This window comes from Apostichopus japonicus, chromosome 6, assembly GCF_037975245.1.
Source record: "Apostichopus japonicus isolate 1M-3 chromosome 6, ASM3797524v1, whole genome shotgun sequence".
Taxonomy (NCBI): Eukaryota; Metazoa; Echinodermata; class Holothuroidea; order Aspidochirotida; family Stichopodidae; genus Apostichopus; species Apostichopus japonicus.
The window spans coordinates 4,683,874-4,697,895 of NC_092566.1; the positions used below are offsets into that span (position 1 = coordinate 4,683,874).

The following is a 14,022-nucleotide window of genomic DNA, read 5'->3' on the forward strand; positions in this document are numbered from 1 at the left end:
TTTCATTTTGCTTCATCAACTTTAAAGCCCCACGTCCCACTGCCCTTCAAAGTTTGAGACACCCTATATACCCCCCACCCCCCCCCCCTTCTGTCCTCTGCGAGATTGACCTCTCATCTACTGTAATGTGGACAAAAAATTTTCTTGAATTTTCAACATGAGTGACCATTCTGTGGTTCTAAACTTTTTTTTTCTTTTTTTTAGAATCAATTATTTTTCATCTCATATAGTATATCGGACAACTCCAAAATTTTGTACTTTTCTCTCTCCTAGTCCTCGAAGTTACGAATCCACTCTAGAGATAACAGTGCAGGACGTGAATGAATTCCCTCCAGAATTAGCCGCATTCTCAGATGTCATTTTACCGGAGGCGTTAGCTGTCGACGGGGCTTTGGTTTACAAGATAACGGTAAAGCTTTGCATAGCTGTTATTTTTATTTTGGACATTTGATCAAGTATAATAAGCATTCATTTGGCAAAATGGAAATAAAAAACTTTGATATCAAGTTTGTGTATTGTGTTACTATGAAACAAGGCTATATATTTGGTATTAAGTTAAACAGTATGCTCTAGTAAGTGAATTCGTTGATGCACAAGATACGGTTTATTCAAGTTTATGGAAAACTTAATGGAGAAGGAAGTTGTTGAAGCAGAACTTTTTACACTTGACTGACAGTGGAAAGTGGGTGGGCACTTCCTCCTCCCCCTCCCTCCCCAACCCCACCCCCTCCCTCCCCCATTCCACTGTTACGCATGCCACTCAATAAATACAGGTAATGTGTGAACTTGACCTTAAAATAAAGTGACTCATTTCAAATCTGATAAACTTGTACTAGTTGATTGCGCTTTTCTTTTGGTCATTGGGGAAATACTTCACAGCATTCATTCCATGTACCATGGCACAGAAGTTATAATCATTTGAGCAAATTTAAATGTTAACTTAATTATCTTCTCATCAATACTCTTGAACGTTCATTTATGGTGTTGGCGGTGAGGGGAAGGGGAGGGAGGGGGTGGTGGGGTCTGTGAAATGTTTAAATCAAAGATATTCCTATCCATTTTGTTTGCTTGAATTTGCAGGCCTTTGACAGGGATGGTTCCGCTACTCTGATGTTTGCTCTAGGGAATCTTACGGACACATTTGAAGTTGGGCCTACGAGGTAATGACTCGAGTTTATTCCTTTCATGTATAGCTGTTCATCTTTGTCAAGCCACTTTGTCAACAGTGAGACGTCGAGTGGGCACAGCATCGTGCAGCCGGGCTGCGTAGAATGTTATATCTTTTGATTTGATTTGATTTGATTAATTTGATTTTCCACAGATAATAAATATATACATGTGGAGGGAAGTCCTCCAAAAAGCCATTTCAGGCTTAACAAGGTAAAGGACTCCCAAGAAAGAAAGAAAAAAATACATATATACATAAATGAAAATATAATTAATGTCTTAAGAAGGAATAATTAAAAACATACAATATAAACGATATATCATTACTGAGAAATTACTCTTTTTCTTTAGCGTTTTTCTAAATGCTACTTTAGATGGTTTTAGATATTATACTGTGAAATTTTTGAAGATTTTTTGAAGATTTTATACTTTTTGTACTATGAAGTTTCTGGCAATAGACAGTGCAGTCCGTCTCGTGCAATAAGCACTGACGATATAATTAATCTCTATTGTTTTGATATTTATTCAGCCTGGCTGCAGGGCATCTTGCAGCTGCTGCAGCCATCTCTTTACGACATTGTGCCTAACATAACGTTTTGTCTTGCTCCCCGATATAAAGTCATCTATATGCGTTTCCTTTCTCTGCATTCTGTTGGGTATATTAGAACAAAGAATGTGATGATTGCATTCAAGAAATCTTTAGCTTTTGCCAGCATTGATTAAAAATTCTGGGCAATTCTTTATACAATTCTTTGGCGGGGCCCGTCACATTCGGGCCTTGTATTCTATGCCATTCAGACAAGATTTGACACAATTCTCTCTCTCGGTGTCTTATTTCCAAGTGAGTCACCTATAATAACTAATTAGAAGTTCCCACAATAAATTATGAATAAGTATGATACATTGGGTACTAACATTGTGTCCAGCTGCATACAATGTAGATCTTGTGTAGAATACCAAAATTTATTCCATTCTGCTATAAAAAGAGAAATCACATATAGAATGTTTGGACTATAATTGACTGTTGTAGTTTAACTAGTGAATAAACCAAGTGGGTTCGAATCCCGATGGAGGCTGGAAGTTTTTTCACTGCTCTTGATTTTACAACTCATTACGATTTTCATTTATATATATTCATTTGCCTTTGTCGTGTACCTCCATTTCATTAACATAAAGTCTGTTCAAAGTATCTTATTCGAGATCCGGCTTTTGGAATCACAAATGATTTCAAGTTGGTTAGCATCATGTTTGATCTCTAGAGTAAGGCAAATATATATATATATGTAAAGCAGGCAGAGGAATAGTTAACAGCTTAGTAAAGGTTGTTGGTGCACATATATATTTATATATATATATATATATTTATATATATATATATATATATAGTAGTATCTCTTTCGAGATCCGGCTTTAGGAATCACAAATGATTTCGAGTTGGTCAGCATCATGTTTGATCTCTAGAGTAAGGCAAAAATATGTCACCAAAAACAGAACTAGTATTGTTCGAAACAGGTGACAAACGCCTACAGTGGAATTGCGACCTTCCTTGCCGGTTTCGAACCTCTGGACTTACAATCAGCGTCCATAGCCTAGTGGTTAGGGTGTCCGCGTACAGAGCGGAAGGCCCGTGGTTCGAATCCCGGTGGAGGCTGAAAGTTTCTTCACTGTTCTTGATTTTCCAACTCATTACGATTTTCATTTATTTTTCATTCATTTTTTCATATATATATATATATGTATATATATATATATATATATATATATATATATATATATACAGGTGCGTATCCAGGGGGGGGGGCGTTGGGGGCGCGCGCCCCCCGGGTAAGAAAAAGAGGAGAGAAAAAAAAAGAGAAGAAAAAAGGAAAAAAGAGGGGAAAAAAGAAGAGGAGGAGAGGAAGGAAGAGAAAAGAAAAAGAAGAAAGATAGAAAAAGGAGAAAAGGAGGGAGTAAAAGAAAAACGCGAAGACACCGGGAAGAGAAAGAGGAACAGTGACATCATTACAGCGCTGAAGGGTAGCCAGTGACGGATCAATGATTTCGTAAAAGTGTGACTCACCCTACCCCTTACACCGACAACTCCATTTTTTGACGTTTCCATTTTCCTCTCTCACTAATGATCTATATATATACTATATATGGTCTATCATAACGCGTGTGTAGAATTGTGCTATGAAACCAACTGTGGCTGGTCTCGAACTCGACCGTGTCGTCGGGGAACATGACGATTTTTGGGATGGGGGCGACCGCCCGCCCCCCCCCCCCATTCAGCATTGTTTTAAATGATATCGCTAAGTAATTTCAAAATAGAAAGTGCTTAGATGCAACTTACAAGGCCTGGGAAGTGTCATTTCCAGTGATCTGGGAGACATTTTCGGCCAAAATTTGCTTGTACGCTTCGCGCCAACCTATGGTGGCGCTACGCTGAGATAATTTGCCTACAGGCTTCGCCCCTCCCTTGGCAAATTCCTCGCCACGCGCCTGTTCGAATTTGTAACGCAAACAGCAGATATCACATCATATCAGTGAGCATGAAAATGGCGTTCCAGGATGAAAAGCCTCAAAACTGTCCGACTTGCCTGAAAAAATGACCAAAAATTTTCGCGCGCGAAGCGCGCGTTCAACGTGTTAATGTCGATATCATATAAGCAAGCATCGGTTATTACATCGCATGCCATCATGTACCGTACGGTCCGTTATAAGTGCGCAGTATACAGCGGGATGCTAATGTAAACAACGACATGTCTCATGTAGATGTATAAAATGCAGGTTCAATTATGTCAAAACTCTCTTTTACATTAGTAATGGCGAATTAGGGGCTGCACCCCCGCCGCGCAGTGGCGGAGCGTCCATACGGTCAGGGGCGCATGCCCCCCCCCCCCTGACGGACTCAAATCGACTGCTGGCGCCTTTTTCAGCTCTTTACCACTTTTTACTTATTCTAGATTATTGACTTTTTTATTGCGCTCTCATCTACTTATTGACATTTCTCACATTTTGTTGGTGTAATTTGGAGATGACACCTATTTATTCTTCGTTTATCTGCAAATTAGCCAGGCCCGGAAAGGGTCATTTCCGGCGATCTAGGGAGTATCTTTACTCAAAAATTTGCTGTACGCTACGCGCCAACCAGTGGTGGCGCTCCGCTTAGATAGTGTTGAAAGCGCCCCTACAGACCATTCTCGCCCCTCCTGACCAATACCCTTAGCTCCGCCACTTCCGCCGCGCCTCCTACGCCTATGTGTATAGTGTTCGGTTGAAGGAAATATCTCCTATTTTTTCATTTCCTTCAACCAAGTTTTATAATAGCCGTTATAAGAGGTTGCAATATTTATACACCAATAAATTAACTGTGTCTGAATTTTCGAAAATTTCTGACCAACATTCTGCATCACACTTCCCTCTACTCGTGCAATTTTGACCGGTCTGTTAGGGGTTGAAGGAAGTTTTTCTATATTGGTTGTCCATAGATGACATTTTGTACAACATTATGGGTATGTTTTGAAGTGAGTTTATTCACGAGAAATGTGAATTTTCAAATTCTGAACAAATATGGGGCTTAAACCTTGAAAAGTGGGGCTGACGGGTATTGTGGGCCGCGACGTAGAATCACCTACAAAAGCAAAGACCCACAGGAGATGCGATCAGGTCGAACATGATGTGTGCCGGGTTGACCATCTTCAAAAAGGTTATGGATGATGAAAAAAAAAACTATTAGGAAATACTTGGTTCTCAGGCAAAAAGTGTACATCTGGTTGGTCATTTCAAGCCCGAGAAGTGCCGTTTCCGGTGATCTGGGGGGTATCAAAATAAGAAATTTTCTTGTACGCTGCGCGCCAACCGATGGTGGCGCTCCGCTTAGATAGTAATTCGCGCCCCCCGGGTTTGAAAATCCTGGATACGCGCCTGATATATATATATGTGCACCAACAACCTTTACTAAGCTGTTAACTATTCCTCTGCCTGCTTTGTTCTAGCGGGGAGCTGATCCTGTTGAAAGAACTAGATGCCGAGCAAGACCCATTGCAGTACTACGTCGATGTTAGTGTCTCAGATGGAGAAAAGGTAACCCCATTCATTTTCCATCATAAACCTTGAAGAGAGTATTTGGTAATGTTTTCCTTGAGAGAGAAAGAAGCATTAGGTCCATAAATAATGGCTAGCATTCGCATGGTAGAAAGATGAAAGAAGTGTTTTTCACAGAAGGTTTGGAGGATTCGAATGCAAGTGGTGGATAGATTCAGGTAATTTATTCCAAGATTCACCTAGCTGGGGCAGCAAATGTAAACCAGCAGTTTCTTTGGGATCTGTGAAGCCGCAGTAAATTTGCTCACTATAAGGTATAGAGCATCACAATTTTAATATTTTTTTTTAGTTTTACAATTTTAGTTGGATGCAACGTAGGGAAGTGGAAGGAGGGAGGGGATTGGGATTTCGAGAGAAAGTTGAACTTTTTTACAGTATTTATTTAGCATGATTGGTACTAGCTGCACATATAGGAGTGGTATTCCTGTGGACACTGATTTGAACCTTTTTAATAAATCATTCCTTTCTTTGCCCATTTCTCTATTTATAATTCAATTCAATTTGATTTGTATTCTGGTTTTGTTTTTGGAGCATTGTCTATATTTTAAGAAAAGATGAAAACTTGATTTACAAAACTGTGCAAAATTGTTGCGACTTTGAACGGTCCTTAGGCTAGAAGTACAGTGAAATGATTGCCTATTATTACTATTTCTTTGTTGAGAACGGCAATCACAAACCAAAATACCTTCAATTTCCACTTTATTCATCTGATCTCCTTTTTTTCCCCCATTATTTCTTGTCCTCTGTTTACAGGTTGATGAAGAAGTGTTATTCGTTCAAATTATCGATGTAAATGAATTTCCACCAAACATCACAGGTCAAAACGAAGCTGAAATGTACGAAAACGACACAGAGACAACATTGCAGGTTTGTAGAGCAACCAAATTTCAAATGAATTAACCCAGCAGCCTCCTTTAGGAAAGACCCTCTTAAATTTTCACCTATTTGTAATATCTTATTATGATGATCAAATATTTTACTTAACAGGAAAAGGTGTATCCATTTATTGGCTCGTCTCAAAATAGACATTGAAATTGTTTCCTTGTGTGAACGGAAATTTTCCAGAAATTCAATCTCTGTATTTCAACAAAACGTTAGGGAGGATTCGTTCATTGGATGTAACTATGTTATCCTGAGATTTAATTTTTGTGTAATTGTAAATTTGATATGAATCTAATTTTATGACGGATTATATTGTCACGATTTTATGTCAAAGTCTTCAATTTAACAATTCTGGACGCCGGTCTTGACAACAAAAGTCTGCTCTAATGAAAGTACAACATATATATCTTGCAGCTGCACTTGTGAATGAGGAGAGTAAAAGGTGGATTTTTGTTGCAGCGTTTTTCTAACGCAGACATTTTCTTGGTCTATTCGTTAATAGTGGAATAAAATTGTTTGCAGTCTTTGCCGAAATTTTGTCAAGCTCTTATAAATACTTAACTGGGTGCTTTTAATGGCATTGAAGACTCGCCCAAACCGTGTGCGGCCATCTGAAATGTTAACTTTCCGTTACTTGCAAGTGACGTTTTGTTCGTGTCGCTACAAAATGCAGACAGTAATGAAACGTGATACCTTGTTAGCTTTAGCTGGACCTGAGATGTCCATCGCTGTATCGTTTGTACTCTGTGCTGTGGGTATTGACCTCAGCTGTATGTACTGACTGTACACTAGTGTCTAATTACCGATGGTAGCAAGCTGTGTGTGTGTATTTTCTCGGATCGATGGTAGTGTCTATCACCTCTGCTACACCTCATTCGAAACTAGGTCAGATTACCGACATTAGACGTTTCCTTTTGGCGCGAGTCTTCACACCCTTTTAAGTCATATGTTCTTCTCAACCTGTTATTTTGCATTGTGCTTAGAATGATGAAACAGATATTTAATTGCATTATGTCACTCGATTTAGCGTAATTATGCCAGAGACCTGCCAGACTCAATTGTTTCATGCCAAATAGCTTCTTTTTCCTCTTTCAGATTGTAATTTTATTCAAATGTTGTTTGTCAGTTTTTCTGTTGAGGATTTTAATGCTGGGAGGGCTCATAGTTACAAATATTTAAAACTCCTATTTTATTTAGTTTTTGGGGGTCCATTTTGCTTTATATTTGTAGATTTATGCCTATGATCCTGACATCAGCAGCTTCAAAATAACATACTCCATGGAACCAGATGATGGTATCGGCAGCATTGATGCTACTGTAAGTTGAAACTATGATACACTTTTTTATTTTTTTTAAATTTTTTTTATTTATGTAATTCAATGGTGAGCAAAGTGTGACATACAGGCCTCTAGGTCTTTGCATGGTCAGTGTGCTATTACAGCCGTGATTTGCAAAATCAACTCACTTTTACGATGGAGGCCTATAAACAATGTTGCTCAATCGGCTGAAATAAATACCCAGAACGCTGAACGCCAAAGAAATGTGGAGCTCCAGAAAAAAATTTCAGTAGTGAAAATAATAATAATAATAATAGTAGTGATGTATCACACAGTTTATAAAATAGGTCTCATTACAGAATTGCAAACTCTCCCAGATTAAAAAAAAATACAATGCAGAAAGCAAACCAAATATGATTAACTAAGGGGTTAATCAACGGTCTAGCGTGCGTTACTCACAGGATTAATGCACGATCGGGGGATAATGCAAGCGATGCACCAGGGCGGAGCCCGAGTGCATCCAGCGATAGCATTAACACCCGGAGTGCATTAATCATGTGAGTAACGCACGCTAGACCGTTGATTAACCCCGTTCATTCATACACTACCATTTGTGTGGGGGAAATATCATAAAACAAAACATTTTTGGTTACATATAACCACAGATTTATTAAAGTGATGCCCCGTAATTTTACCGTGCGTTACTCACAGGATTAACCACGTTCAGCTGAACTGAATGGACCAATAGGATTTAGGAATCTTGACTAAGTATGAATGAACAAAGCTTCACTAGATGGGACAGAGATGGAAGAAATTATCAACCTAAGGCCAACGTACTGGCCCCCTCCATCCATGTCTAGTTTTAAAAAAATTATAAAAAAAAAGAAAAGTTAAATTGCTTTGATTTGAACAGTGTGCTTTCAAGGCAAAGTGGCCTTCAGTTCTTAAAATTTAAAAACACATTGGAAGCCATCGGTCTTTTATTATGTCTGCAGTTTTTCCCCGTTTGAGTTGTGGTAGGCTAATTGGATATAAAATTGTTGCAAAAGTTTTGAAAAAAACATTAAATGATAAATACTATAAAGCTTTATTTAATAATCAATGATGAAGGATTTGTATGCATCAGGCTTGAAAAACTTGTAAAAAAAGGGTTAAACTTAATAGCCTTAAATCCATGAACATTATTGAATTTATGAAACAATAGCATATTTGTATAAAGCTCAAATTCAAGCCACATTTTAAAGACACGTCTCACACGTTATACCTTCAAGATTTAAGATACGAGGAATACAAACAACTCTCAATATACATCCCAAAAGAACAAATGCAAAGCTCCTATCAACTAACAGTTTAAGTTTTTACCACTTATGTTCAAAAATTCGAATACAAGGGATACACCACATGCAGCATAACGCATACCAGAACATATCCTAAGCTCTTCAAATTAGCCTGCCCTGTTTCGCTTATCTTCAAAATTCCAAAAATAGAGGCTACTACAGAATTGAGTTTATGAATTTTTATTTTTTTTTAAATTTCTGTTTCAACGATGTTTCCATTCTTTAACTCGTGCCACATATTAAACTAAATATGTTTGTCTGTACAGGGCTTAATCACTTTCAATGGACCACTGGACTTTGCCAACAAGAACAGGTACGATTATGTGGTGACCGCTGCCGAGACCGATGGACTACTATCGTCTGTATTTGAGGTACGTATCGGCAGACTATATACAGCCTAGCAGGGTGGGTGGGTTTGTTTTTCCTGGAGTAAAACTGAAAATAAATGTGAATTGAATGTTAAAGGTGAATTGGTGTTTGGTATTTCGCAGAGCAACTTAAATTGTAAATAATAAATGATTAGCTCAAAGAATTCCTGTCGATCATGTTTAAGTAATGACCCCACAAGGACTTTAACAGCGCAACGACAGAAATTGACGCAAAGAACTTGATGAATAGTGAGATGTTTTACGGCAGGTTTGATTCTTGGAAAGAAAGATATTTTGGAAGAATTGGAATTTAAGAACGAATTATTCGTATTAGACAGACTTTGAATATCTGATATGCTGCTTATAAATCATTCAATTTCATTATAAATCTTTAAATTTCAGAAAGTTGCCTCTTGTTAGGTCATCTTTGACAAATTTTGCAGTAAGAAGTTAACACTAGGCAAGGTATCATGATATGGAAGAAAACATATGTCATTTTTTCACACTTACAGTACTAGGATTTTCAAACAAAATTTGGGTTCTTTCTTTAGCAGTAATTAGTGTTAAATTATTATTAATGAAAAGGCAGAGATCACGCTAGCCAGGACAGAGTGTCTGTTAGCTGAATGAAACCATTAGTTCCCTTTCAAAATTATGAGTAGACAAATTCTGTCAAGCTTTAATTACCCCATAACTTGAAAATTTCAGACATAATTTCTTAGGGAAAAAATTGTCAGTGTTACCACAAAAAGGTGATTATTACACTTCTTTTTATCATCATTGTGTACCTGAAAAAATAGCAATTAGTTCCTGGGTAGCATTCATAACCCACCTTTGGTTGCTACCTTTGCTTACAAAGCATGGAATGGATTACTGCCAGTCACTTTTAATGACTTTATATGTAGTAACAGAGTCTTACATAACCATCACACAAGACAAGCCAACAACGCTCATTGCAATTTTTACCATAGTAACATAGGGAAATTCGATCTTCGTAATAGAGCAATACAAATTTGGAATGATCTATCAAAAAATTTGAAGTCTATAACTTCAAAACCCACATTCACCAGACATTTGAAAAAGGAATTTATTAACTCGAACTAGTATTATATAATCTATTCACGTATCCATCTCAGCATCATTAGGATATTATTACTGTCTATTTAATCCTTACGTATATACTGTATTGTATATATTTGTACATTTTTCTTTTCTTCCAGGGAGTCTCCTACTTTGTTAAGTCTTTTTAAGACTTAATAGGAGACTTCCTTTCCCATTGTGCACAATTGGCGATAAAACAAATAAATGAATTAAACCTTTCCCTTTGTACAATTAGGAAGTCTCACAGCATGTTAACCCCCTTTCAATGTTTCTCCTCTTCAACCTCTGCAGGTTACATTAAATGTCCTGAACATTAATGATCAGGACCCAGTCCTGGATATCACTTCCTGTGAAGGTGCAAAGGTCACAGAGGGTCCTGATGGCGTGGGCGTAACCCTCTGTACACCTCAGGCCGATGATGAGGTGGGCTCGTCATTCACTTTCTACCTATTGGATGACAAAGATGGTAAAAAGGGCTTCTGCAAGATTTAGAATCAATATACGTCCGTCATTTATGAGTTAATTAACCTTAAAAGCATTGAAGACTCGCCCCAAACCGTGTGCCGTGTGCTGAAAAGTTAACTTTCCATTGCTTGCAAGACAAGTTTTCTGCTTGTAGCTACAAAATGCAGACAGTAATGAATTGTGATACCTTGTTATCTTTAGCTGGACCTGAGATGTCCATTGCTGTATTGTTTGTACACTGTGCTGTGGGTATTGACCGCAGCTGTATGTAGTGAATGTACACTAGTGTCTAATTACCTACGTTAGCAAGCTGTGTGTGTATTTTCTGGGATCGATGGTGGTGTCTAACACTAATTCTGTTACACCTCATTCGAATCTACGTCAGATTACCGGCATGAGACGTTTCTTTGTGCGCCAGTCTTCACACCCTTTAAGGTTTTTAAAGGAATCATCCGATGGGTACAGTGGCGGAGCGTCCATACAGTCAGGGGGGGCGGATGCCCCCCCTGACGGACTCAAATGGACTGCTGGCACCCTTTTCAGCTTTTTACCACTCTTACTTATTCACGATTATTGACTTTTTTATTGCGCTCTCATCTACCTATTGACATTTGTCACAATTTGTTTGCGATGACACCTATTTATTCTTCGTTTATCTGCAAATTAGCAAGGCCTGAAAAGGGTAATTTCCGGCGATCTAGGGAGTATCTTTACTCAAAAAATTTCTGTACGCTCTGCGCCAACCTGTGGTGGGGCTCCGCTTAGATAGTGTCGAAAGCGCCAATACAGACCATTCTCGACCCCCCCTGACCAATACCCCCACTCCGCCACTGGATTGGTAACAGTATATAGATAAATGATCTTGATGTGAGAGGACACATATCTATAAAGAACAAATGAGGAAGCAGGTAGATGATGGATGATGCATGGAGAAGGGTGGGGTGGGAGGCGGGAGGAAGGGGATGGCGGTAGTGACTGTGCATGATTCTATTAAAAATTGTCATGCAGAGAACTTACTCAAGCTTTCTCCCTGTCACACATGTGTTTACTACCAATATCAGAATTTATAAAAGCATACAGTATCTTGTTGACTATTACTTATAATATTAATAATAAATATGGACTTTACCACCAGGTTCCACATGACCCCTCCATATGTTAACATTAAAAAAGTAACGATCTTCATATAACCATTCATTGATAGAACCTGCTGATCTGATCGTTGCCATGACAACTTATATTCCACAACACCTAATTTCTTGAAACACCTAAATTTCTTTGCTTCGAGGTTTATATTGGTCCAAATCTACAGTAACGTTCGATTGAATCATGAACCAGTTACAAGTTAAGTTGGGATTTTTTTTTTGAATTTCAGGTAAATTTGATATCGTCTCTGGAACTGGCGAGTTAAAAGTTACGGGTGAACTCGATCGTGAATCTCTTAATTTTTTAAGCAGCTATGACTTAGAAATTACGGTGAGTCCTGCAATATCCGTAGTTATAATATATGCATGATCCAAAATGATAAACAAGAAAAAAAATAGCAACAGTTATAACAATTTTGTGAATGTCAGAAACAAACTGAAAAACAAATACCAACAGTACATTTATAAGAGAACTGAGTGGATATGCTTGTTTTCCCCAGTGGTTTCTTCATATGTCTAGACTCTCTCTCTCTGCTATAAAAGTTTTATGTTATTTGTGGGACTAGTTTGACACAATGTAAAGTGAAGTCAGGCCTAAAGCTAGGAATTCTGAGTTGGGAGGAGTACCAACAATTTAAAGAGGGACTCCAACAATATTTGATAACTTCTAATGTAGTTTTGTACACATCCTGGTGTTTGAGGTGGGGGGGCGCAGAGTAGTCTGTACAAGGGGTTGGGGTGGGGGCCCATTTCCCCTCCTCTGTGCCCGGACCTGGTTTTGGGCCTGAATTGGGCGTTGGTGCATGCCTCTCTCCTCATGCCATACCAGGTGGCAATAAAACTATTCAACCCATTAAAGTCAGCCTACCAATATAATTGCCATCTCTCTGACTGTTGATAAATTTATGAAAACCCGCTGAAGGATGTCTGTGTTCGCTCACAAAATTTTAATAAGCTAAACTTTAGGCACAAGTTTTATGAAAGAGGTTGTAGTCCTTGGAAACATTTTCAGAGTGCTGAAGTATATCGGAGAATAAAAGTGTCTACAAGTGAGGGGAAATACGAGTGATAAATGGGTTGAGAGTGGGATGGTATCATGTAACTCTCTACCATATTGGAGGTTATGAAGGTATTATGCTTTAATTCATCAACAGGTAAACGATGGCGGGAGTCCATCTCGAAACTCCAGCACCGAAACGGTAATCGTGACGGTAACAGATATCAACGACGAGTCGCCAAGCTTTATATCTCCCCCCACGATGGCTTTCGTTCAGCAAGGCAGTGCTCCTGGGACACTGGTCAGCAAAACTTATAAATATACTTTTGAAACAGTACATTACATGTGTGGAGTTTAGCATTAAGAAGTGGAAGGGTTTGAAGGGGGGGGGGTGTTGTTGGGGAGGTTTGTGAAAAAACCTGAGAAAAGTTAGTGTCGAGATGGTACTGAAAATTACATTTTTTGCATAGGATGTTGTAGCAAAGATAAGATTGTTTTAAAATTTGGTGAAAAATTTATGAATGTATCATATCAAATTGAGATATCATTTATTCTTCATTACAATATGTGCAAAAATCATTTATCCACAAAAAAATGGTTTTTATAGTGTTTTTGGCCTAAATATTGCATTTTGATGATGCATAAATATCAGGATACATTGACAGCCAAGCCAACATCACGATTGTATGAAATGTAATAAATGAGCAGCTATGTTATCAAAAAAAAGACTACAGCTATTAACAGTATTAGAAACATGTGTCATGATGATTAGAAACATGTGTCATGATGATTAAAAACATGTGTCATGATGACATCACAGACTATCCACTGTGATCCACTTCTTGTAGTAACACAGGATTTATCTGACAGAAAAAAGATATCTATCAGTGGCGGAGCGTCCATACAGTCAGACGGACTCAAATGGACTGCTGGCGCCCTTTTCAGCTTTTTACCACTTTATACTTATTCGAGATTATTGACTTTTTTATTGCGCTCTCATCTACCTATTGACATTTGTCACATTTTGTTGGTGTAATTTTCTGACAAAATGCTTTAACAGCGATCTTTAGTTTATCAGCACTTCCGTTGTACGAAACTATTTCCAAATTAGCAAGGCCCGGAAAGGGTCATTTCCGGCGATCTATGGAGTATCTTTACTCAAAAAAATTCTGTACGCTCCCACGCCAACTTGTGGTG

At 38.2% G+C, this 14,022-nt stretch overlaps 1 protein-coding gene across 3 annotated transcripts in view; it reads left to right on the top strand.

The window, feature by feature from the left end:
- The window catches only part of LOC139968741 (cadherin-23-like), a 115,120-nt gene that overhangs the window by 60,124 nt on the left and 40,974 nt on the right, over window positions 1-14,022 (top strand). For all 3 annotated transcript variants that reach the window (XM_071973079.1, XM_071973080.1, XM_071973081.1), the window contains 9 exons: window positions 274-409; window positions 1,081-1,160; window positions 5,145-5,232; window positions 6,007-6,120; window positions 7,366-7,452; window positions 9,016-9,120; window positions 10,510-10,684; window positions 12,059-12,159; window positions 12,983-13,126. In XM_071973079.1, coding sequence (XP_071829180.1) covers window positions 274-409; window positions 1,081-1,160; window positions 5,145-5,232; window positions 6,007-6,120; window positions 7,366-7,452; window positions 9,016-9,120; window positions 10,510-10,684; window positions 12,059-12,159; window positions 12,983-13,126 — 1,030 coding nt within the window. The remainder of the gene's footprint in view (window positions 1-273; window positions 410-1,080; window positions 1,161-5,144; window positions 5,233-6,006; window positions 6,121-7,365; window positions 7,453-9,015; window positions 9,121-10,509; window positions 10,685-12,058; window positions 12,160-12,982; window positions 13,127-14,022) is intronic.